General features: G+C 35.5%; 1 protein-coding gene and 1 long non-coding RNA gene across 14 annotated transcripts; one reads left to right on the top strand and one right to left on the bottom strand.

Annotated features, from left to right (window-relative positions):
- The first annotated feature begins 2,277 nt into the window (after positions 1-2,277).
- Positions 2,278-20,863, top strand: LOC122310581 (serine carboxypeptidase-like 13). 12 transcript variants are annotated; one of them, XM_043124582.1, is made up of 15 exons: positions 2,358-2,488; positions 10,759-10,937; positions 11,072-11,220; positions 17,683-17,759; positions 18,010-18,132; positions 18,495-18,597; positions 18,718-18,755; positions 18,895-18,996; positions 19,140-19,226; positions 19,305-19,472; positions 19,621-19,692; positions 19,778-19,902; positions 20,100-20,213; positions 20,359-20,413; positions 20,511-20,863. In XM_043124582.1, the coding sequence occupies exons 2-15, from the start codon at positions 10,795-10,797 to the stop codon at positions 20,592-20,594; spliced, it is 1,440 nt and encodes a 479-aa protein (XP_042980516.1). In that variant the 5' UTR covers positions 2,358-2,488; positions 10,759-10,794; the 3' UTR covers positions 20,595-20,863. The 12 variants fall into 12 exon arrangements, with proteins under 12 accessions (XP_042980513.1, XP_042980514.1, XP_042980512.1 ...); XM_043124573.1 differs by having other exon boundaries at positions 2,400-2,488; positions 10,742-10,937; XM_043124577.1 differs by having other exon boundaries at positions 2,469-2,488; positions 10,769-10,937.
- Positions 6,021-8,079, bottom strand: LOC122310589. 2 transcript variants are annotated; one of them, XR_006242646.1, is made up of 3 exons: positions 7,725-8,060; positions 7,507-7,610; positions 6,021-6,339 (listed from the first exon to the last, which is right to left on the bottom strand). It is a non-coding gene; the product is annotated as an uncharacterized LOC122310589 (long non-coding RNA). The 2 variants fall into 2 exon arrangements; XR_006242645.1 differs by having other exon boundaries at positions 6,021-7,610; positions 7,725-8,079.
- Positions 20,864-27,294: the final 6,431 nt, after the last annotated feature.

Raw genomic sequence — 27,294 nt, 5'->3', positions numbered from 1 at the left:
CTTGATTGCAGATTAATGATGATGATCCCACGTAAGATTATTGATAGTCTAAAGTCTGTAAGATAATAAAATATTATTTATTTTTTACTTATTATTATTATTTTATCTAATTTCTTATGGTCATATTATTATTTTATAAAGTATTTTAAATTTTACCTTAGGCATTAAGCCGCCCTCACTAGTGCTTTTGTGTATATGAACCTAGAGAGCTAGCTAGCTGCCAGTACTTAAAAGTTAAACCTGCCTGTCAAGACATGAATCATGACCTTCTCTTCCTACATTTCCCACGAGCTACAGAAATTGATCATATCATCTATATATTAAATGATGTCATCAGTACCTTCGACGAACAGCACCAATAAAGTTAGCTGGGGATGATGGAATTAAGCACGCTAGATTATTGGCGAGCTGTGAAAGTTGGTAAGTTAGTGATACTTAGCCCCTCATACTTATCGCTTTAATTTATTATTTGATTATTTTAATTTTTTAATTTATTTATTTTTTACTTAATGATTATGAAACTGACTTTTAATAAAGTTGTGCATTTTTTTATTTTTTTTTTAATAATTAAGGATGTTAAAAATTAAATGTTGAAAAAAAATTAAAACAAAATTTTAAATACACTATACACCCTGCAGTTACCGACGGCCCGCCAACAGCACCTTATATATATTGAAAAAAGCTACACAACTTTCCATTAGTATTCACATAATCTCTACATTCTATACTTTTTTCAATTTTTATTATTTTTTCTCTTATCAAATATTTAATAAATAAAAAATCATTTAATTTAAATAGAATATACTCAAAAAAGTTTTTAAAAAATTTTAAAAAAAATGTGAGGTGTGGAGATTCTAGTCTGATGAGTCCACGTACGACTTAGTCAATATTTATAGGGCTCAGATTAATTATATATGTTACAGCAATTAATGTGCATGCCTTTCTTAAATTATATATGTTCCACTGCTTTACTTTTGCCTGTTTTCATTAAGAGCTATATTATTTTTCACGATCGATCTTCTTATTGTTTCATGCTCTCAAATAATTTAAAAATGAACTATTTATTGTATTTTATTTATCTATCAAAAATTTTGATGTCACATTAAAATATATATATTGAGAAAATAAAACTTAAAAGATGATAAATAATATTTTTATAACTTAAAAGGCTGAAATAAACTACGACAATACGACAGTAAGTTTAGCGCCTTCGTTTGTGAAAATATTCTAATACATATTGAACCAAAATTCCCCTTTATTATCAGTCTGAAAATTCTTAGCTCGCCTAGCTTTGTGCCATCTATTCTGTAAGCAATTGTTGGTGCAGAATGATGCTAAATAAAAATTAACGAGAGAAAATTTACTTTAATGTGCGTTACAATATTATTTTTTTAAAAATAATATTCATTCCTAACCACCAATAAAGATATGCATACGAATTATAAACGAATTTACTTTCAAAATATAATGAAATCGAGAATAAGTTTATTTGTCTAATCGCGTTATGCACACACAAAATTAGACTTGAATATCCTCAGATTTTACTATTTAATCAAGAGATTAGAAATATATTCTCTACAGAATGAATAAATCATAATAAAAAGTTTTTTAAAAATGAAAACTTTTGATTGAGAGAGAATTTCAAAATTGTCTTCTTAGATTTTTTTCAATTCGAAGTCCAATGGATCTATTTGTAAATAATCAAAGGATGCGAAATTTTTATTTTTATGAAATTTGATCCAAATAAGTATATAATGTATTGGTAGGACATGGGTAAAGATCAAGAAATTGGTCATTAAAATCCATTTTTTTCTTTTTTTTATCTACCCGCTCTTTATATTGTTGTTATTATTCTGGGGTGTTTGTTGGAAACCTCACCACCTTCTCATATATCATCTTTTCTACTTTAATATAAAGTTTACTCGCTTATGGTTTGGTAAATGAGAATTTTGATATTAGAATTTTTGAGTTTTAAGATAAAATATTAAAATATTATATTTTAATATTATTATTGTTTTAAAATTTGAAAATTTTAAAAAAAGGGTTAAATTATTTATTATATTTTATATGAAAATTTGAAAAAATTGTAATGATAAGGTGAAAATTTTGATTTTGAAATGGGAATTTTCTTGAGCCAAACCGAACAGTCCAACCGTCTCATGTGCTGCTTCTCCTCCAGCCGGCTTGCCCAAGTTTGAATCCCAACCGACAGTTAAACCAACCTGTCAAGACAGCAACCTTCGATCTCTTCAAACTATATTTATGTGCAGGCCATGCACCTTCAGTACCACCTACACGTCATGAATTAACGTCCTAGCTAGCTTCTCGTGAATTCTAGCAGCAGCAGCGACGGTATTACTCTCACAATGTGGTGGCCGTCCATAGTGGTTGTGTTATTGCTTCTGACATCCAACTTGGTTGCATCGCAGTCCATCATCAACACTCTTCCTGGTTTTACTGGCGAGCTTCCCTTCAAACTCGAAACTGGGTCAGTGTCCACATATGTGTGTATATTTATCATGTAATTCAAACATTAATTAAATATATTGTAGTACTACTTCTTCTGGTTTTAATTTATTTATATGCAACGAATTTTAAAGGTATATTGGCGTTGGAGAGTTAGACGAGGTGCAGCTATTTTACTACTTCATCGAGTCTGAAAGGAGTCCTAAGGATGACCCTCTTGTTCTTTGGCTCAACGGCGGTCCTGGCTGTTCCGCTCTCTCGGGCCTTTTATTTGAAATTGGTATATTCATATATTTCTCCCATATTTCTTATCATTTTCTTTAATTATTTAACAGTACAATTAATATTATTTTAAAGTAGTAGATCAGAAACTTGGAATATTAATAATTAATCAGTATGTATACAAGTACTACCTCCTTTTTGAGTTATATATTTAGGAATACAATATAGTCAATCAAACTCCATATTCAACGTACAAAGAGAGAGAAAGCGAGATATCCTACTCATCAGTCTACACATTACACACATCATATTTATTTTTATTTTTTTAATTAATTATTTTGATTAATTATTTTTAAACTAATTGATTTATTTTACTGATCATCTATATATTATATATTTGACAAGAAAAAAAATATAAATAAATAAATTATATTTAATATGCCGTGTGAGGATAATAAATATATATATATATTTTTAAGTACATATTCAAGCTAGCAGATATATATCGTACAATCTCCGTATTAAGAATTTTTTCAACTTCGTTGAGTCGTTGACAGTATGGTAGTAACGTGTTACTTAGTTGTGACGTTAACGGACAAACCTAGCTAGCAAGCTTCCATTCAACCATGTGATGAGTGTCCGCAGGTCATGCAAACCAGCTTAGAATTTTCACTTCAAAAAAATAAATTTTTGTGATGAATTTATTATAACAAATATTTTTTTTGTTGTAATAAATTAATTATAAAAACTCGTTTTTTTATAGTGTTTTTACAAATTTTAACCCAAAAAAATAGTTTCAAGTTCTTATTCAAATATAAATATTTTGATAAAAGAAATATATATGTATATAATCATGTATATTTTTTACGCACTTTAATGATATGATTGGTTAAAACAATTATTTTATATTTAAAAAGTGATACAACCAATAATATTAGTAGAGTGTAGAAAGATTACGCAAAAATGACTATATATAAAATTTTTTATGTAGATATATTTGTATACATATAAAGAAGTGAATATTTGGTATCTTCTGCATTTCTTGAGCAACATATATGATTACTCAATACATGTAGTAGAATATACTATATACTTAATTTCATGTACCGTTTCAATGCAGTCTTTAAAAAAAAAAAAAAAAAAAAAATAGGGTACACATGAATAAAAAGAAGGTTTCAACTTTCTTCGGTGCGTGTTTAGCCTACTTTTTTTTTTTTTTTTTTTAAATGGACCGTGGAACTTACACACCCGGCATGATGTGGTACTGGACAATTGTTTTTTATTAACGGTCCTAGTAACAGATCGACATTGTGCGTAGGTCCTTTTACTTTCAACTATGCAAATTCTAGTGGGAACAAACCAACATTGGAATTGAACCCATACTCGTGGACAAACGTAAGCTGATCAGATTTAATATTGTTGCGTAAAGTACGTAACATTTATTTTATGATTGAAGTAGGAATTGGGTCCATCTTTTAGGTTGCCAACATAATATTTGTAGATGCACCTGTCGGTACTGGATTCTCATATGCAACAACTTGGGAGGCATACAATGTCAGCGACACATCATCGGCGGCACAAATTTATGAATTTCTAAGAAAGGTGAGCGGATTCCGGTTAATTAATCAAAGGCATTTGATTCGAAGATGCATTTGGCAGAAAATTAAGATCAGCTTCCTATATATACTCGCACATATTTATCTTACTTGAGACTAATTACTTGTATGATCTATTATATCATGACGGTGCATGCAGTGGCTTTTGTCTCATTTTATGTTTCTCTCAAACCCCCTCTATATTGCCGGCGATTCTTATTCCGGCATACCCATCCCGATCATTGTTCAAGAAATTTCAAACGGTATATATATTATCTTCCCCATTTAATTGATTCTTTGGAAAATGTATTAATAGGGTTATAAGATTTTAGCAAATTCAATTATCAACTTATCACATTTCATTTTCTATCTTGAAAAATAATAGAAACTTGTTATTGTATTAGAAAGAAATCATGATCATGATCTGATATGATCCATGATATGCATAATAACAAAAACATATTATTTAGTATAAGAGAACATATGATTATTATGTATCTAATTCTTTTTTATGCTAATTGTTGTGGCGTGATTTTCTCGTCTTATGATCATGATCTAGGTAACGAAGTTGGACATTTGCCACCATTAAATCTCAAAGTACGTACTTCTAGCTAATATTGAATTCAATACTTTGACCTTACATTTATAAGGCCTTGATTTTTTTTTTAGCAAGGTTTTCAGTTTTGTTTTCATATGATCTCCTTCCCGTCTTTTATTTTTTCTTTTTCATAATTGTTATATTAATAGTTTTGAAAAATGGACGCAGGGTTTTATGCTAGGCAACCCACTTACACATAGAATTTTTGACCTTGATGCAAGACTAAAATTCGCTCACCGGATGGCACTCATATCTGACAAACTTTACGAGGTGAAATGCTCCGTAATTATTAGTTATGTTATCGTTGACATGCGCTTCCCCCCTCATATTTAGTTGGATCTAAGTTAATAATAAATCATACTCTTAATTTACGAGCCAATTAATTATATTTAATATTAATTAAACTTCATGTAGGGTAAAAAAGTAACGCACGTACGGGTAAGGGTCGTATCATGTACTCCTAGATATGTAATGTCTTCTATATATCTGTGCTTATAGTCAACAAAAAGAAACTGCAAAGGAGAATATATATATCCGGATCCAAGCAATGCAAAGTGCATAGAAGATCTTCAAGTAGTCGAAGAGGTGAGTTGGATTAAGATTAATAATTCTGGATTACACAAGTCATTCATGTTGCATGTGTGTCTAGTTTGATGCATTAATTGGGCATTATTAATGCATAGTAATCTACCGATCAATGGAATATGCAGTGCGTCACCCAAATATGTCTTGCCCAAGTATTGGAACCAAATTGCGCAACAGACTCCCCAAAGCCAAATAAATTTCGGGAATTGAGCGTTCTCGGTGACAATTTCATAGACATACACACCTCAACACCGGAAGTTCCAGGGCCATGGTGTCGGGTACATCTCTCTCTCTCTCTCTCTCTCTCTCTCTCTCTCTCTCTCTCTCTCTCTCTCTCTCTCTCTCTCTCTCTCTCTCTCTCCCCAACACCAAATTCAACCATATTATGACTATTTGATAATCATACAAGCTATTTACATATTATTTCCAGAACTATAACTATCGGTACTCTTATATTTGGGCGAATGATAAAACAGTGCAACAGGCTCTCCACATCCGAGAGGTACGTATGGTATTTCAAATTGAAATAGAATTCGAATTCATGATTACGTCAATTTCAGTAATTAAATACTTTTTTAAGTTGGTGTTCAGGGAACCAAAACAAATTGGGAGAGATGCAATCAGAGTTTAGAATATACAGAGAATGTCATAACGAGTATTGATTACCACCGAAACCTCACCAAGAAAGATCTTCGAGCTCTGGTTTACAGGTAGTACTACTACTCAATGTATGCCTCTTCTATTAGAATTTCGATAATCGATCGTACTTATTGATCGAACAAGGAGCTGCATGCAATAAATTCTTGGAATTGCCCAGCCAATTAAGCTTTTGCCCTTCCTCCTCTACCTTTGGCTTGGTGTGACAGCATAAGCCTATTGACGAGTGATGTGGAATGCTTATCAAAATATATATGGCAAATACTCTGTTTCAAAATTTTCTAGCCTTTTCTAACTTGAAGAACTTTTCATGTAGCGGTGATCACGACATGGCGATTCCATATGTGGGCACTGAAGAATGGATAGAAACGCTGAACTTGTCTATAAAGGATTACTGGAGACCTTGGTTTGTTAACGGTCAAATCGCAGGGTGAACTTCCATGACCACCTTATTTAATTTGTGACCATGCTCGTTTCTAGACCGTTCGATTTTCCATTTTCTAAATTTGCTACCTTTTCATGCATTGTGAATTTCATTTTGTTTTCTTCAGATACGTCACTATCTTTAAGGAGGAAAAGTACAGCTTGACATTCACAACTATAAAGGTAAGCATTCTCCGCAGTCCGGCAAAATAATTCCCCATATATATCGTAGTCAAGCAAAATTGTTATATATAAATGTAGTGCCATTTTGGTTTGTGTTGCAGGGTGGGGGTCACACTGCACCAGAGTACAAGCCTAAGGAATGTCTGGCCATGATTGATAGATGGTTTTCTTACTACTTTCTGTAGCGCAGAATATCAAATAACTCATTCTCATTCCAATTAGCTAGCTTGTATTTATTGATGTAATAGTTGGAGAATTGGGAAAGATCTATTTACACGCATAAACGGAGAAAGCTCCTTCGTATTAAGGGCACATTGTTGTTTCAATCATTGTTCACTAAACATATTATGGTAATTTATGAGTTGTAAGGGCCTAATTTGGTCTTAGAGAAACCATGAGACAAGAGTGTTGGGTTATGTGGAGCCTAGTTGTGAGTTGAGAAGACGTCAAGCTTAGAGTTCACTCAACTCTCACTCGGCATAATGCTCAAGCAAAATTCTGGTAGATAGTTTGCTCGAGTTGCAGTCGATGGTTGGAGCGAAGCTCAACACGAGAGTTCAAGTGAAACTCAAACCAACAGTTGGCTCAAACGAAGCTCAATCCGAGAATTCGAGTGAAGCACAACTCGACAATTGGCTTGATAGTAGTGCCACGACAAGAAGGCAAAGTGAGTGATATAAATTAAGGACACTCTCCTAATTTTTTTGACAAGATTTCGTCTTTATGAGTAAATTGATTTCAGAATCTATCAAAAAGCTTTGGTTTAAGACTACTAACTTGGTTCCGCGTACATGAGGATGGATGATGCCACTCCTCATTTCAGCCAAATAGCTTTATTCGGTTCCATCACACGATCCATAATTTGAAAGCAGGCACCCACCCTGTCCCAATTTAACTCGCTATTAGTAATAAGGAGAAGTCTAGGAATTGTTACTATTTTTATAGCGAAGGTTTTCTTTGATTACTTTACAATCTCAAAATCTAGATACAACTACCTCAATAAAGATCTTGACTGTAGTCACACATATAATACTTTTGCACTCCGGTATTAACCAGACACGGTACCTTTCTGTTCAGTTGCAACCCGGTACTCCCTGATCTCCTCCCCTTGTTGAGGCCTACTAGTTGGAGTTTGTCCCCACTGAGAAAAGCATACACACGGAGGAAGAGAGGGAGATAAAGATGAGTTGTGATCTTTCTTACTAGTGCGTGCAAGCCTGGCATTAGGAAACCAGCAGACAGCCAAGAGCAAGTACTTATCGCCTCCACGTGGCTACGGCAAAAGCGAGTCCGGATTCGGGCCTTGATGGTGGTGGATACATTGGGCAAGGCCCATGTGGTGGAAGCAGGTAACCATGCCATCATGCGTTGTACGAGTGTACCCGCGTGGCACCTCCTGATCCTCGACCCGATTATCTCCAACCCATCAAACATTCTGGGCCGTGAGAGGGCGATCGTGATCAAACTGGAGCATGTAAAAGCCATAATTACGGCTCATGAGATTCTTTTGCTGAATTCGCGGAACCCATCTGTTGTGAAAATAACATCGCATCCAAAAACAATGATATTAAGATAGTGAAAAATAAATGCAAAAACACATAAATCAATTACACAAACATACAATACAATATTTACGTGGTTCGATAATATACCTATATCTATAGAAGTGCAAAAGATTTTATTTAGAGGTAATTACAAACACACAATTAGTTAAAAAAACTTCCCTTTACTCACAAATCTCAACTCTCTCTCTAGGGCTTTCTCTCTCTCAATAATACTCACAAGACACCTCTCTCTCTATTTCTATTGTTTCAGTCTATTCAATCTTACATATCCTGAATATAAAAATAACATCTATATATATATATATATATATATTCTACGACGTCAGAAACCTTAAAACGTCATAACAGGGTTATTTACTCAAGCAGACTCAAAGTATTGAGCGCGCTTCGAGCAATAATTTGTCCAACATTCACTTAAGCCAACCATTAAGCAAACTTCAAGCAAACTCTCTGTCTGACGTTCGCTCAAGACAACCAATGAGCGATCCTTGAGTGAATGAACTCTCTGCCTAACGTTCGCTGAAGCTAACTAGTTGTTTATCAGGCCTATCACTTAAACTGGTTTGTTTTCACAAACCATCACAACTCATCTCATCATTACAATTTTTCTAAATTTCATATAAAATAAAATAAACAATTCAATTTTTCAAATTTTAAAATAAAAATAATATAAAAAATATTCTAATTAAATTTTATTCAATTTTTAACTTTAAATTACCTTGAAAGCCACAACTGCAAGCTAAGCTATATTTGTTTTTTCTGAAGGATTCGTCAAAAGAACGGGATTGGACTTCAATGTGCATGGAACCACCATATATTAACTAATCTTTTACTAAGTATATATAATTTAAATCAACAAGTTTCAAATTGCCTTGGAAGTTCCAATAATAGCAATTCTTTCTACTTCAATGGTTAGATGATCACAGAAAATGATGAACATAATCAGTTGAGCCGAGGCTTGAGAGACAATGTTTTTTTTTTTCATATAACTTCCAACTTATAAATGTTTTCTGTTCCTTGTTTTGGAATCTCTGTTCTTTCTTTAGCTGAATAAGCATGCAAGCATGTTTATGTTCTCTTTGTTTATTAAAATAAAATGCTTCATTATACAGACAAAGCTACAGATAGTTTGATGAATTTTTTCAAATATAAAAAATCTGAAATTGTCATCCTCTAATTTCGCAATCAAATGCAGAAATAAATAAATATAATATTAAATACTCATTAAGTAGTCATGGTCGAAGACACCCAAAAATCACAAATAAGAATCATTAAATTTAAAGCTTAGTTAATTGGATTAGTCATTTTAGAGTAATGTTATATATATTTTAGAATAAGGGCAGTGCTAGGGCCACCGCTGGGGCTCCCGCTGGGAGCTCTCGCTAGGCCAAAAGTTTTTTCTTTTTTTTTTTTTTACATCATTTTTTTAATGTTTTTAAATATTTAAAAAAATATAAAAAATTTATAATAATATTAAACAATTTTTACTTAATCACTAAGAAAAAAGAAAAAAAAAAAAAATACTGGAAGCGGTAGTTCCCAGCGGGATCCCCAGCGGGAAATCTAACATTTTCCTTTAGAATAAAAGATAGCAAAATTTACTGTTAAAAATAGATTTTTTTTTTTACCTAATCCACCTGCACGCTCCCATATCCGCCCGATCTTGGATAAGAAGTTGCCACGTCACTGAAAATTGAAGTTGTGGTCCACTAGAGCGTGCTCGCTACCAAACAGTCGGCCATCTCGATATTCAATAATTTGATATCAAATAAAAAAATATTGAGAAAATGATAAATAATATTTTTATAACTCGAATAAACTACGTTAGTAATTAATTTGTTTCGATCTTGTGGTCTCCTAGTATGTGTTGAAACTAAACTTTTTTTTTTTTTTAATAGATTTCGCTCAGCACACCAGATGGACCAAAAAAATCAACTTAGAATTTCGTGATAATATTTTAATACAATTGACAAAACGAGACCATAACAGTTAAACCATCCAGTCAAGGCAGTAACCTTCGATCTCTTCCTGCATTTATGTGCAGGTCAGGCACCAATATCTACACCACCTACCCACATGTCATGAATTAACCTCGCTAGCTAGCTAGCTACTCATGAATTCTAGCAGCAGCTGCTGTATTAATACTTTCACAATGTGGTGGCCGTCTGTAGTGGTTGTGCTATTGCTTCGGATCTCCAACTTGGTTGCATCACAGTCCATCATCAACACTCTTCCTGGTTTTACTGGCGAGCTTCCCTTCAAACTCGAAAGTGGGTCAGTATCCACATATATGTATATATAGGATCCGGCTTGCCTCCAGTTGCAAAGTAACAGGACATCTCCTGTTATTAGATCTAAATTGGTAGCTGAGATCGTGTACATCCTGCAACTATTGATATTTCATTTAATTTGACATAATTACGTTTTTCATCCATTGGGGAATACAGATCGAGCTTTGTTTTAGATATTGGCAGGATATCGGCAACGCTTGATCAGAACGATGTCCACCTTATCCATGGCTTCCATCACTCTGGTTTTTGTGCTGGTGTTTCTGATTGTCCTAATGTGCATGGCTGACTCCCATTCAATTGTGGAGACTCTACCAGGATTTCCCGGAAAACTGCCTTTCAAACTTGAAACTGGGTAAGAAATATTCTGTAATCCGATCGATGCTTAATTTGTGTGTTTTTGTTTCCCAGTGCCTTTGAGAATAATATATATATGTAATCCGTACGTACATTTGGAATGGAAACTTTAGTTGTTAATTAATTTCCCAGATACGTGGGTGTTGGGGAAGCGGACGAGGTTCAACTATTTTACTACTTCGTTGAATCCGAGAGGAACCCAAAGATGGATCCTCTGTTACTTTGGCTGACAGGAGGCCCGGGTTGTTCTTCTTTCACCGGATTTGTTTACGAAAATATTGGTAACCTTCTCAATTCCTCTCTTTTTTTGACCGGTCGTGAGATTTTCCAAGAATCTGAGCATTGGGTTTTACCCACAAAACTCCAGCGCCGACTTTACTCTTCTCGCAATTTTTTTTATTTTTTATTTTCTTCTCTTTCCCCAGGTGATCTAATGCACAGAACTTGTATTCTTTCTACAAAGGACCCACCACATACTCTTATATTTATTTTTAGATCAAGTTGTATACACACCTTTGTTAATAGTGCTATGTAATGTAATGGGTCAAATTAATTTTTGCATATAATTTATTTAACAAAAGAAATTGTGTTATAAAATAAATTGTATGACCACCTTGAGCTAGCCGATATATGCACAATACATAGTGTCAGCATAATACTGCATAGTAACTGATATAGTGAATGGCCGACCTAATACACAGTACATAGTGCCAATATAGTACTGCATAGTAACTGACATAGTGAATGGCCGACCTAATGCACAGTGCATAGTGCCAGCATAGTACTGCATAGCAACTAGCATAGTAAATGGCCGACATAATGCATAGTGCATAGTGCCAGCATAGTACTGCATAGTAACTGGCATAGTAAATGACCGACATATGCACAGTGCATAGTGTCAGCATAGTACTGCATAATACTGCATAGTAAGCTAGCATAGTTCCCTTTGTACGCCTATATATATCGTTGAATTCTTTAAGAAATTCATAAGTTTCATAACTTCTCTGAGTTCTATCTCTCTCTCTCTCCTTTTAGAAAGTTTTATAATAAATCTATCTCTCTCTTTACTTTTCGATAGTTCTATAACACGTTATCAGTACGAAAGTTCTGACGATCTTGAAGCTAATAGTCCTCTACTTCAAGTAAGTCTTTCAATATATTTTTGTAGTTTTCAAAATGAATATGAAATATTAAACATACTTATGTTCCTGATTTATATATGTAGAAAATGTCAAATCTTACAAAATTGGAATTCGTTGCTCTTGACATTTCTGGAAAAAATTATTTATCTTAGATCCTTGATGCTGAGATCCATCTGAATGCAATGAACTTGGGAGATACAATTAAAGAAGGAAATCAAGGGTCCCTGCAGGACCGTGCTAAGGCAATGATTTTCCTTCGGCACCATCTTCATGAAGAATTAAAAACTGAGTATCTAACGGTGAAAGATCCACTTATTTTGTGGAATGATTTAAGGGAGAGATATGAACACCAGAAAACTGTAATCCTCCCAAAAGCTCGTCGTGATTGGATGCACCTGAGGTTGCAAGACTTCAAGAGTGTTAGTGAGTATAACTCTGCACTCTTTAAAATTAGCTCGCTATTGAAATTATGTGGTGAAAAAGTCACTGATGATGACTTGTTAGAGAAGACATATACTACTTTTCATGCCTCGAATGTGCTCCTGCAGCAGCAGTATCGAGAGCGAAAGTTCAAGAAATATTCTGAACTTATATCTTGTCTTCTATTAGCTGAGCAAAATAATGAGTTTTTATTAAGAAATCACCAGTCACGTCCTACTGGTTCTATATCATTCCCTGAAGTGAATGATACTAGATTTACATCATTTTCAGAAGCGAATGGTGCATCTTTTCAAAGAAAAAGAGGGCGTGGACGTGGTAAGAAAAACTATAGAAGTGGAGGTCCTAGAAGTGACCACACTAAAAAGGAAAATAATAGATATACACCGTACCACCAGAAGTGGTTCAACTCAGAAAAGGGCAAAGGTCCTCAAAATAAATTTGTAAAGAAATATGAAGATGAATGCCATAGATGTGGTATGACTGGACATTGGTCTCGTACCTGTCGTACAGCTAAGCACTAGGTTGACTTATACCAACCTTCTATAAAAGAAAAAACAAAGAAATTTGAAACAAATTTTGCTGAACCATCATATGCTTTAAATTCTATAGATGGAGAAGATATTACAAGCCTTGATGTTTCTGATTTCTTTGAGGATTCTAGTGGTAGAGTTGATCATGGAAGTGTTCCTTTTTAATTAATGTATTTCCTTTATATTATTGTAAAATATTTTTATTCTGTAATGTGTTTTTTAGTAATGAAAGTTTTATATATTTTGTAGAATCATGAGTTTTATTGATGAACTTTCTATCTCCGAGATGAATAATAAAAATGTATGTCTGGCTGACAGTGCTACAACTCACACAATTCTTAAGGATAAAAAATATTTTCAAAATCTAACATTGAGTAAAGCTTATGTTCATACCATTTCCGGTTCATCGAATCTAATTGAAGGCTCCGGAAGAGCTTATATTGTGTTGCCTAATGGCACCAAATTTTGTATTAATGATGCTCTATTTTCTTCACAATCCAGAAGAAATTTATTAAATTTTAAAGATATACGTCGTAATGGTTGTCATATTGAAACCATTAACGAAGACGATAAAGAGCATCTTCTCATTACTAAAATAATTTCGAGCCAGAAGCTTGTATTAGAAAAACTGTCTGCCCTCTCATCTGGATTGTATTATACAAAAATGAGAACAATTGAATCACATGTTGTAATGCACCAGAAGTGCATTGATCCCAAAATATTTATGACTTGGCATGATCGCCTTGGACATCCGGGATCAATAATGATGAGACCAATAATTGATAATTCGTATGGACATCCCCTAAAGAATCAGAAGATTATCTTACCCAATGAATATTCATGCTCTGCATGTTCTCAAGGTAAATTGATTATCAAACCATCTATCTCAAAGGTTGTTTTTGAATCTCCATCTTTTTTACAAAGGATTCATGGAGATATATGTGGGCCTATTCAACCATCAAGTGGACCGTTCAGATATTTTATGGTTTTAATTGATGCATCAAGTCGATGGTCACATGTTTGTCTACTTTCTACTAGAAATTATGCATTTGCTAAACTTCTTGCACAAATAATTAAGCTACGAGCACAATTCTCCGACTATCCAATTAAGACTATTCGATTGGATAATGCAGGAGAATTTACATCTCAAGCTTTTGATAATTATTGCATGTCAATAGGAATAGATGTTGAACATCCAGTTGCCCACACACACACTCAAAATGGTTTAGCTGAATCATTGATTAAAAGGCTTCAGCTAATCGCTAGACCTTTACTCATGAAATCAAATCTTCTTATTTCTGCTTGGGGACTTGCTATAATTCATGCAGCATCATTAATTCGAGTTAGACCATCAACATATCACAAATATTCACCATTACAGCTTGCATTTGGTCAGCAACCAAATATTTCTCATCTTCGTATTTTTGGATGTACTATATATGTTCCAATTGCACCTCCACAACGTACAAAGATGGGCCCTCAACGTAGACTTGGGATATATGTTGGGTTTGATTCTCCATCTATTATCAGATACCTTGAGCCTCTTACAGGGGATATGTTTAAGGCACGTTTTGAGGATTGTCATTTTGACGAATCCATTTTTCCAACATTGGGTAATGAGAAGTCGGTGCCTGAAGTACGACAGGAAATTACTTGGGAAAATAAAACTCTTTCCCAATTTGATCCTCGTACAAAAGAATGTAATTTAGAGGTTCAAAAGATTATTCATTTGCAAAGTGTTGCAAACCAATTACCGGATGTATTTACTGACACTAAAGGTGTGGTAAAATCATATATTCCTGCTGTTAAAGTTCCAGCAAGGATTGCAGTCCCTGAAGGACAAGTTGCCAAAATAGCAATAGGCGAATCTAAGATACGCCTGAAGCGTGGACGGCCTATTGGTGCTAAGTACAAAATTCCTCGGAAGAGGAAAATACAAAATGAATTTGGTACTCCTGAAGAGTCCATACCAACACAGGCCATAAGAGTAATTGATGCTCCTGAAGAGAGTAAATCTCCTGAGAAAGAACCTCCTGAAGAGGTATTTCATGAAATGTCTTCCCTTGAAGAGGAACAGGTACCTGAAAATAACGAGATCTCGATACATTTCATGAGTACAGGAGAAATTTTGAATAGAAATAAAACTGTTGTCGACAACATATTTTCAGATAAAATGGCTCTTGACATTACCAGAAGTAATGAAGAAATTGAGCCAAGAACTGTCGAAGAATGTCGACGTAGAGATGACTGGCCAAAATGGAAATCAACTATTGAAGCTGAATTAAACTCGCTAGCAAAGCGAGAGGTCTTTGGACCAATTATACAAACACCAAAGGGTGTAATGCCCGTTGGATATAAATGGGTATTTATACGTAAACGTAATGAAAGCAATGAAATTGTGCGATATAAAGCACGACTTGTTGCACAAAGTTTCCTGCAGAAACCGGGGATTGATTATGAGGAAACATACTCTCCTGTTATGGATGCAATCACATTCAGATATTTGATCAGTTTGGCAGTTATAAAAAGATTGAATATGCAATTGATGGATGTGGTCACTGCATATTTATATGGATCATTAGATCATGACATATCTATGAAAATCCCTGAAGGATATAAAATGCCTGAAACTTCTAATCTGAGTACATCCAGAAGTATGTATTCTATTAAGCTTCAAAGATCTTTATATGAGTTAAAACAATCCGGACGCATGTGGTATAAACGCCTTAGCGAATATCTATTGAAAGAAGGATTTGAGAATAATCCAATATGCCCATGTGTTTTTATTAAGAAATCAGACTCCGGATTTGTTATTATTGCGGTTTATGTTGATGATCTAAATCTTGTTAGAACTCCTGAAGAGATCAGAAGAACCGCTACATATTTAAAGAATGAATTTGAAATGAAGGATCTTGGCAAAACGAAATTTTGTCTCGGCCTGCAGCTCGAGCATTTGCCAAATGGAATTCTCATTCATCAGTCAAATTATACAGAGAAAGTCTTGAAATACTTTTACATGGACAAAGCTCATCCCCTGAGTACTCTAATGGTTGTTCGATCACTTAATGTGCAAAAGGATCCATTTCGTCCTTGTGAAGACAATGAAGAAATTCTTGGTCCTGAAATACCTTATCTCAGTGCAATTGGAGCCTTGATGTATCTTGCAAATTGCACTCGGCCTGATATTGCATTTTCAGTTAATTTACTTGCAAGATATAGTTCCACACCAACTCGAAGACATTGGAATGACATTAAACATATCTTTCGATACCTTCGAGGTACGATTGATATGGGATTATTTTATCAACATGGTTCAAATCCACAATTAGTTGGATATGTAGATACAGGTTATCTTTCAGATCCACACAGAGGTAGATCTCAAACTGGATATGTATTTACTTATGGAAATTCTGCTATATCATGGAGATCTGTCAAACAAACATTATCTGCTACCTCTTCAAATCACTCAGAGATCATTGCAATTCATGAAGCAAGTCGAGAATGTATTTGGCTAAGATCAATGATCCAACATATTCAAGAAAAGTGTAGTCTTCCAGTGATTAATGATAGCCCAACAACTTTATACGAAGATAATGCTGCTTGTATTACTCAAATTAGAGGAGGATATATCAAAGGTGATAGAACCAAACATATTTCACCTAAATTCTTTTATACTCATGAACTTTAAGAGAAATGTGAAATTAAAATCAAGCAGATACGATCAAGTGATAATCTGGCAGATTTATTCACAAAAGCATTACCAACTGCAACATTTAAGAAGATTGTGCAGAACATTGGAATGCGGAGACTTGAAGACCTTTTATCATGCACTTTTCAGGGGGAGTAATGTCTTGAAGACTTATACTGATTGCACTCTTTTTCCTTCGCTGAGGTTTTATCCCACTGGGTTTTCCTTTGCAAGGTTTTAATGAGGCAATCTTAAAGCATTTTACGGTACACATGAATATTGTACTCTTTTTCCTTCGCCATTGGTTTTTGTTTCCACAAGGTTTTTCCTTGGCAAGGTTTTAACGAGGCATATTCATTATATGTGGTCATCCAAAGGGGGAGTGTTGTAAAATAAATTGTATGACCACCTTGAGCTAGCCGATATATGCACAGTGCATAGTGCCAGCATAGTACTGCATAGTAACTGGCATAGTGAATGGCCGACATAATGCACAGTGCATAGTGCCAGCATAGTACTGCATAGTAACTGGCATAGTAAATGGCCGACATATGCACAGTGCATAGTGTCAGTATAGTACTGCATAGTAAGCTAGCATAGTTCCCTTTGTACGCCTATATATATCGTTGAATTCTTTAAGAAATTCATAAGTTTCATAACTTCTCTGAGTTCTATCTCTCTCTCTCATTTTAGAAAGTTTTATAATAAATCTATCTCTCTCTTTACTTTTCGATAGTTCTATAACAAATTGAACCCATTATTATATATATTTATATATTTGGAGACAATATTACAGGGTCGATGTTGGTTGATATTATATCATTTATCATGTCAAGAGAACCTGATCAGACCCCAAAAATACAAATTTAGAAAGCAAAAAACAAAAAACAAGGGTGTCCCAAGATGACTTAAGTTGATTGCTCTGTACTCTAATATATGTAGGACCACTTAAATTCAATTATGAAGATTTCGACGGGAATCTACCAACCTTTTTGTTGAACCCATATTCATGGACACAGGTATGCACTGAATAATATAAAAATATAAATAATATTATCTATAATCGTGAAATATGTAAATGTTGTATTATCATTTTAAAAATGAATAAAATTTATTATTAAAAAATATTTTTTTTCTATAGATTTCCTATTTATTCATTTTTTTTCAAAGAGATTACGCAACGCTTACACATTCTACGACTATATATATCATTTATCTTTTAATATATCATAAGCAATTTAGATGGTCATGATTCAATTTAATATCCAGGTTGCCAGCATTATATTTTTAGATGCTCCCGTTGGCTCGGGATTCTCATATGCGAGAACCTCCCAAGGTTACAACATCACCGATAAAATCTCAGCGGCACAAACCTATCAGTTCCTGCGGAAGGTGAGTGAAAATATAAATAACATAATCTCAATTTTCACTCTTCTCATCATCTCATAAGCTATTATTAGATAATTAGAGACAATTTATTATATTTCACTTATAAATCTTTTATTTAATATCATATTATATAATAATGAGAAGATGATGAAAAAATAGATAAATAATAGATTTTTTCATATAAATATATTCGACCAGAGATCACTCAGTTTTCTGGTCTACTCCGAAGTAAATACTGTCTTGACAAGGATTTTAAAAAATTATTCTTAGCCCAAGTGTTAAATTATTATCATTTAATTATTTATGTATCTAACAAATTAAGAGCGCCTTGTTTTTTAATTTTTATTTTTCGATTTGTGAAACAGTGGCTGATAACTCACCCACAATTCCAGTCAAATGTACTTTACGTAGGTGGTGATTCTTATTCAGGCATTGTCGTTCCAATCATCGTTGAAGAAATTTATAATGGTAATGATTTCTGGGTTTTGCTTTTGGAGCTACGACCCAGTTTTGGCCTCTTCCAATCCAATTTGGTTCCAGAGAAATTAAGCATAAGATCAGAATTTCAACTATCAAACTTTCTTGCAGGTAACAAAGTCGGGAAGGAGCCCTACCTCAAGCTCAATGTAATTACTTTTATTGTAGAAATAATTGCATTATTATTAGAGCTAGTTTTGTAGCATTAGATTTTCAAATTGCATTCCTGATTTGGGTTTCTGATATATATGCCATGACTAAATCAAGGCTTCTATCAATTGAAAATAGGGATACCTACTTGGCAACCCAGTAACCGATCGTCGTGGTGATGTCAATGCAGAAATCGAATATGCTTATCGTGTGTCACTTATATCTAATGAACTCTATGCAGTAAATCTCTCAAAACTTGCTTTGAATGCCTGCACTTATGTCCTGTGTTTATGTTTATATTATGTGCACTATATCATAGATTCACGACAATATGTTTTGATCTGTCACTCTCACTTGTTGTTTTTTTCCTTCTAAATTTCCAGTCATTGAAAGAAAGTTGTCAGGGCGAGTATGTGGTCGTAGATCCAGCAAATGTACAATGTGTCAAAGATCTTGCAGCATTCGAGGATGTGAGAAAATTATTATTCAGTTTCAGTTTTATGAGCATTAATTCAGAATGACTAACTGAGTTTGCGTACATTCTGTAGTGCATCGCCAATATTGATGTTGCACATATTTTGGAACCTAATTGCCATCTAATCTCTCCAAAATCAAATGGAATAGAATTGCCGCATCAAGCAATTATGGACGAAAATCAGAGGAATGTTTTACAGCTCCTTTCATGGTCTAAATCACCCCCTGCATTATGGTGCCGGGTAACCTAGTCATCTGGTTTTCTTCTCCTTGCAGCTTTCTCGATCGTACTCTATATACATAAACTGATGATCCTTTTTATTAATATTTATGGTACGAAATGATCATGATATTGTAAACTATATAGCTTAATTCTTCATCTACTTGCAGAGTTATACTTACGTGCTTTCTTACATTTGGGCTAATGATGAAAATGTACAAAATGCGCTTCACATACGGAAGGTACGTACGTATATATGTACACCATATATATATATAGACTGCCACTACTGTTATTAATTCCTAGCTCTGCTCTGATGACTCTCAGGGAACCATCAAGAACTGGGTGAGATGTAATAAGACCATGTCGGCCTACACATATAATGTTATAAGTACTGTTGATTACCATCGTAATTTCACAGAGCAGACAGGTTACCGATCTCTGATTTACAAGTGAGAGCGCATCACTTCATATTCTCTCATTTTTTTCGATATATTTGAGTGCTCGGTGATAAATATATCAAATGAATAATACTACGTACTACTCTTCATCCTAAATTTTGTTATCTTAATCATGTTTGTTAAAGCGATGCATTTTTTAGCTTGATTACTATTCTAATAATTCCCCTCCCCTGCCCTCCGTCTCACAGCGGAGACCAAGACATGTCTGTTTCATATGTTGGCACCCTACAATGGATAAGAACTCTCAATATGACCCTCGAAAGCAGTTGGGAGCCGTGGTTTGTGGAGGGTCAAGTTGCCGGGTTGGTACTTCGTTAAGTTTTCAAATTGAAGTCATGATCTCTAGCCTGTATTGTCAAATTTTAATCAATTTTCTTGCCTGTATGAAATTCTAGGATGATCTTACTGGCCTGAAGAACTATTTTTTTCTTTTAATCCTCATGGCAGGTACACAATGAGGTTCACCAAGAATAAGTACCGTATGACTTATGCTACGATTAAGGTATGCAAAACGCTATGATCTGAAATATTGTTTTTTCTTCTGTATGTCATTCACACAGATCTAAATTTTTAACTATTTTTATATATTGTAAATGTAGGGAGGGGGACATACAGCTCCAGAGTACAAGCCTAAAGAGAGTTTTGCCATGGCATATAGGTGGCTCGCCCACTACTATCTGTGAGTTAATTAGAATGATTGCAATTAAATTTAGGCATGCAACGAATTGGCATGTAATTGTAAGGTGCCGGGTGATAGTCATAGGCATTAATGCAAGTATTCCGATCCTTGCTAGAAAATCAAACACTATTTCTGTGATTATGCAACGAATAAAAGATCTCATGTACATGTATCTTTTGAATTTTAAACGTTGCTTAATGGTTCTGAAATGATCAGAATCCTGCACGAGTTATAACATGCTAATTCAGACACAAAATTGCATGTTGCGGCCTACATGATCTTCTTTATGGAGAGTTGTAATTAGAAAAAAGTTATAATTTGGCTTTACAAATATAATTTCGAACAGGAGGCTAAGGGACATTATATATAACCAAGTACTTTTCTTGATGTTTGGGAACTGTGGAAAAAATTGAGTATTGATCTGAAAGTTGAAGATATAGAATATGTGGTCTTGGTGATGAGAAATATATGGAATCGAAGGAATGCTGTCACTTTTTATTATAATAAGTTCGATTGACCAGAAATTATTTTTCATAAGGCAAGGAGAAGTTTGGAAGCATACCAATCTGCCCAGGAATCAGCTCAATCTCAGAATGTTAGTGCAGTTGCTGCAATGAGGGGGCTTAGAAAGTGGAGGAAACCAGCTAAGCATTATATGAAGGCTAATTTATTTATTTATTTATTTTTTAAAGAGTCAGGGCCACAAGTCAGAGTGATCCCTCCCCACATATATTAATAAATCCTCACTTATGGAGAATGAATACCATAACAAAAAGATCGAATCCACTTAACAAAACTATACATATCAACAAAAACAAGACAAACCTTAACCCAAAAACATGCCGGAAATTAACACCAACGCCGAATATAAGTTGTACCCATTAGATCTAACCTGATTAAACCGCGCACCTCACGTGGCAAATCCTCTATCTCTAATACTAGCAACTCCTTCCCCAAAGCCCCAACTCTAGCCAACTTATCTGCCACTTTGTTCCCTTCTCTAAAAATATGAGTGATAGAAAAATCAAACCCAACAACTGATCCCAAAAATCCAAAAGGTACCAAACAGTACAAACTCGGTCCCTCAACCAAGACACCACAAGAAAAGAGTCACATTCAACATCAATGGACAAAAAACCCTGCTGCAGGCATATTTTCATGCCTTCAAAAATAGCTCGAAGCTCAGTTTTATTATTTGTACAAGAGCCAAAGAATTTTGAAAAAGCAAAGACTAACCTCCCTTCTTGGTTTCGAATAACTCCACCTCCTCCACCAGGTCCCAGATTCCCAAGAGAGCTCCCATCTAGATTAAGCTTCAGTCTTCCAATATTAGGCTTCAACCATCTAACAATGTCAATTTTAGAAGGCCGAGGCTGTACTGGTTGAATCTCCAACCTTGTTAATATTTTTAAATCTTACAAAGACAACTTCTTCACTTTGGTTTCAACTGCAAGAAGCTTCACCCACATAAGAACCGAATACCACACCTGTTGGATAGATTCATAATTTCCTTCCATGCGTGCAATACAGCGCCTTCTCCACAATCTTCAAGTAACCACAACTGGAATTAAATCCAACAAAATGCCAACTTGTGAGTTTCTATTCGATCTAGCAAACCACAGTTGTATTCTATCCCTCCAAGATTGTTGTGCCAAAAAAGGGACACCTATCTTAGCTGAAACTTTTTTCCAAATTGTCTTTGCAAATTCACTCTTGACAAGCACATGCTCCAAGTCTTCCTCATGTCCCTCCACACAACAGTTACATCTTGAAGCAAAAGGAATGCCCAGCCGACGTACTCTCTCATCCACACTTAAACAGCCAAATGATGCCTTCCACATAACAATAGACATTTTTCCGGGGATAAGACTATGCCAAATCCATCTAGCCCAATCAAACTTTTGCATCTTAATTCTAAGAATCTCTCATGCTGATTTTGTTAAAAATGTTCCCTGCTTATCTGGTAGCCAAATTAAAATATCTTTTTCATTTCTTAATTCACCAACCATCCTCATAACCTCACTTACGTTTTGTTGTCCCACCAACATCTCAAGTCTCTCGGCATCCCACCTATCATTTACAACCAACTCCCTAATTGTGATATTCGGCTCCTCCACCATTTCAGACGCATTACGTAATGGTCCATGCTCCATAAAATTATCAAACCATAAAGAAATATTTCCAGCCCTCACCTTCCATTTAGAATTTTGCAAAAGAATAGGAAACCCCTCCACTATTTTCCTCCAAAAACTGGACCCCTTATTGTCATCTAGGGACAAAGAAATATGCCCCCATTTAATGTATTTGGCCTTAAAAAATTTTGATCAAAGAGACTCTTTCGTCAATAGGTTCCAACCAAATTTAAAAAATAAAGACTTTTTTACCTCTTCAAGCTTCCTCACCCCAATTCCCCCTTCATCTACTGGCAAACACACTTTATCCCAAGCTCTCCAATGTTTTTTATTTTTTCCATTTTGCTCCCCCCAAAAAATTGAAGCAAATGAAGAGGTAAGCTTGTAAGAACATGCCTCAATAAAATCAATCTTCCCCCTTCTGACAAAAGCCTACTTCTCCAACCTGATAATTTCTTTTTTACTCTCTCCAATAAAGGCATGAAATGCCTTATTTTTAATCGACCCTCCACATTGGTGCTCCCAAATATGTAAAAGGAAACCTGCCCACGGAAAAATTAGTTTCATTTAATAACTCTCTAGTTCTTCTGCCTGGCACATGCTTGGACACAAAAATAGCAGATTTTTCATAATTCACTCTCTGCCCTGACCAGCCTTCATAGTCTTTCAAAACAACCATCAAACATCGAACCGATCGCTTACTACCATTCGCAAATACTACCACATCATCCGCATATAGTAAGTGATTAATTCTTGGAGCATTAACAGCATGAGAATAAGGTTGAATACCTCCCTCCTAACCTTTTATTTAAAAGCCTTGAAAATACTTCTTCCATAAGAATAAAGAGGTATGGCGACAGAGGATCACCTTGCCGAAGCCCTCATCGTGACTTAAAAAAATCTCGAACACAGCCATTCATCATAATTGAAAATCAAACTGTAGATACACATTTATCAATCATCTTACAAAAGAAATCTGGAAAACCCATTGCTCGCAGCACGTGGTCCAAAAAGCGCCAATCAACACGATCGTATGCCTTATTCATGTTGATTTTCAGCATGATATTTCCACCCTGGACCTTCTTATGCAGTAAACGTGTCATCTCTTGGGCAAGTGAAATATTCTTAAAAATATTCCTACCCTTCACAAAAGCTCCATGTTCAGCTGAAATAAATCTTTCAAGAATCCCAGCCATCCAATTCACAAGGAGTTTAGAAAACACCTTGTAAATGATGTTACAAAGACTTATGGACCGGAATTTATCAAAACTTTGTGGGTTTTCCACTTTAGGGATAAGGACAATGAATGAAGCATTGAAAAATCTAGGCAACTCCATACCTTGAAAAATTCTTTCACAGCAGCCATAATATCATTTTTTACCAAATTCCAGCAAGCCAAATAAAAAGAAGACCCAAAGCCATCAGGTCTTAGGCTGCTGTCCGCACTAATTGATGAAAACACTACTTTGACTTCCTCTTCCGTTGGCTCTACCATCAAATCCCTCCCATCTGCTGCTGATAAAACATGTGGGAACAAAGATTCCAGATTAGGCAAATCAACCACCTCTTCTTGCGAAATGAAATGCTCAAAATATCAAACCCCTTCCTCATGGACTCTTTTTGGAGTATCCAAAACACACCTATCAGGAAGTCTCATATGATTTACATAAGCCCTCTTCCTCCTCTGCGCAATAACAGCATGGAAAAATTTTGTATTACGGTCCCCTTCTAATCTCCACTTCATTTTTTACTGTTGCGCCAACCGAGTATCTTCCCTTAAATTCCAGACCTCAAGCTCTGCCTTAGTCACCAAAAATTCATCTTCCACTTCCAAAGAAAAATTTGATTGAAGCACCTCCTCAAGAGTCTCAATCCATTCCTCCAAATCCTTAATAATCTCATCTACTCTTCCAAAAACACTTTTGTTCCAGTTCCTCAGTATATTCCTCAATCTTTTTAATTTTTTAGCTAATATAAGCAAACCGCTACTACTCATTGTCGATTCCATCCAAGATCTATCCACAACATTTAAAAAATCATCGTGTGAGATCCACATATTCTGGAATAGGAAAGGAGATGGACCATACCTCACAAACCTTGAAACTAGCTTTAGGACAATTGGTGAATGGTCAGAAGACTTTCGACTTAATAATTTCACCGAGACATCCCCAAACTTGGACAAAAACAAATTATTCAAAAGTACACCATCAAGTTTTGCCCAACTTCATGCCAAACCTGATTGACCATTACACCAAGACATTTGTCTTCCATGCAATCTTAAATCAATCAACCCACACGTATTAATACAATCAAGAAATTCCGCCATCGCACAAAGTGGCCTCAGCCTCCCTCCGATATGCTCATCATCCACCCTTATAATATTAAAATCCCCCAAAACCATCCATGGCACCCCTACACTTGAAATACCATTCAAATGGTCCCATAAATCTTTGCGATCAGCCTTGTTGCATTTCACGTATACGAAGGTCCCTAACAAAACAACACCATTGTTTGAAAACAAACCAGTAAAAGTCTTATTTGAAATCCCAACAAGCTCCATTTCCACATCTTCTTTCCAATAGGCCCAAATTTTACCACCTTAATCCATATTCGAACTATAACGTGGAAACCCGATAGAATGAGACCACATTTGTAAATTCTCCACACTTTGAAACGACTCCGAGATAACCAAAATAGAAATATCAAACTTGCGAATCAGTTTTCTTACCCGTCTTTTTGACGTACCTAACCCTCTAATATTCCAAACAAGAATATTATCAATCATAGATTTAATTTCTGAGGGAGGGCCTTAGCCCTTTGAGATTTCCGTATCACTGACTCCTTACCCACACCTGTATCATCTCCATTCTGCACTAAAATTGAACCCGAATCTGAACAATAATCTTTTTGAACATCCAAGTCATAACCCTCATCCCCATTAGACAATATTTCAAATCTATTAGAAGTACCCACCTCTAAACCAGTAGCTAGAATATTATTACTGGTTCCCTGCTCCCCTTCATCGAAAATAGCACTCGGAGTCTCCCTCACCTCAATCGAAACAAACCCCTCTTTTTTTCCACTCCCAACTCCACTCGGAACATCACTTATACTCTGTTCCAAACCACACATTTCCTGCACTGTATTAACATTTAGTCCCACGTCAGTAGTACCAAAAGCAACATTATTCCTCTTCCCAACTTCACCATTCTCGATTTCCTCACATTCCATCTCATCTCCAACCACCAATTTACCTTTATCAAGCTCATCCTTCATCTCTCCCTCCTTCAAACCCTCCCTTGAATTACTCCCTCCAACTCCATCCATCACCATTTCCTGCCCACTAAACCCCTCCCCACAAGGCACACTTATATTTCCTGCAGTTAACATCAAGGTCTCTCCTCCCACACCTTTATTTTCCTCAATCGTTTTTTTCCCCACTACCTTCCACTCCATCTCCCCATCTTTACGAGCCACACTCGGTCCCTCCTTTCTCACAAAACCTTTCTACCTTTTCTCCCCACTCTTACACACAATAGCCGTATGTCCCTGCCTGAAGCATTTAGTGCAGTAAAAACCCCTCTTTTCATACACTACATTTTGTCAAAATTGACATTTCTTGCCAATTACTAAAGGAAATCCCTCAACATGTTCTTCTAGGAGATCAATCTCCACACACATTTGAGCCCTCGTGGCTCGTGTTCGATACCGTGTTGCATTGTCAATACCCAAAAAAGACCAAATCTAGAAGCAATGATCTGTAAAACATCTAACCTGTACAAATGGAGTGGCAAACCAGGAAGAAATATCCATTGCGGAGCAATTGACGACTCCTTATTGAGATCGAAGTCCACCGACCAATTGAATAACCTGAATTGGCACCCAGCAACCACCCTTCCTTCTCTCGCCCAAGCATGGAGATAGTCTTTCTCATTAGCAAAATGTAGTAACACATGGAAATCATCTATGAAGCTGATCATTGGGACCTCAACAAACCCCCAGGATTTGATGATGTGCCTCCTCAAAACATCAATCGACGGCCTCACCTAAATAAATTTTAGAACCAAAGCAAATTTCAAATCTTCTGCAACTCTATCCATCTCTGCATCCGAGAATACAAAGTCCAATCCACCCTCAATCAACTCTGGTTTACGCATAGGCAAACGAAATTTCACCACCGGTAAAGGACGACGCAGCACCTCAAGGAACAATCGTGCACATTTCTCTGCACCCAACGATTCCACACCACTCTTCACCTCTCCAGGAATTCGCCTCGCAGCAACTGGAAGAGACTCCATCCCAGACCCCCCGATAGCAAAAGGCCACCAGAGAGAGAATCCAAGACCGGCAGGAGGCCAATCCCCAAAGAGAACCTGTCGCAAAACTCAAACCCTAGCAGAGCACTAGATACCCTGCCACGTCCTAGTGCACATCGCGCGGCAAAAATAATATTATTATATGAACGCTAATTGGGATGTTGATGTGGGTGTTAAGTCAATGACTATAGGTTTAGGAGTGATCATCACAGATGCTGCAGGGGAGGTTCAAGTTTCTCTAGCCTGCACTATTAAA

The sequence above is a fragment of the Carya illinoinensis genome, chromosome 5, assembly GCF_018687715.1.
Source record: "Carya illinoinensis cultivar Pawnee chromosome 5, C.illinoinensisPawnee_v1, whole genome shotgun sequence".
In the NCBI taxonomy this organism is placed as follows: domain Eukaryota; kingdom Viridiplantae; phylum Streptophyta; class Magnoliopsida; order Fagales; family Juglandaceae; genus Carya; species Carya illinoinensis.
Note: the sequence above shows the minus strand (reverse complement) of the source record. Positions and strands in the feature narration are given on the sequence as shown.

Coding starts and splice junctions, on each gene's coding strand:
- LOC122310581 (XM_043124582.1), top strand. CDS start 10,795: ATGTCCACCTTATCCATGGCTTCCATCACTCTGGTTTTTGTGCTGGTG. Junction 19,903..20,099: donor TACCGATCTCTGATTTACAA/GTGAGAGCGCAT, acceptor TCCGTCTCACAG/CGGAGACCAAGACATGTCTG. Junction 20,414..20,510: donor TGACTTATGCTACGATTAAG/GTATGCAAAACG, acceptor TTGTAAATGTAG/GGAGGGGGACATACAGCTCC.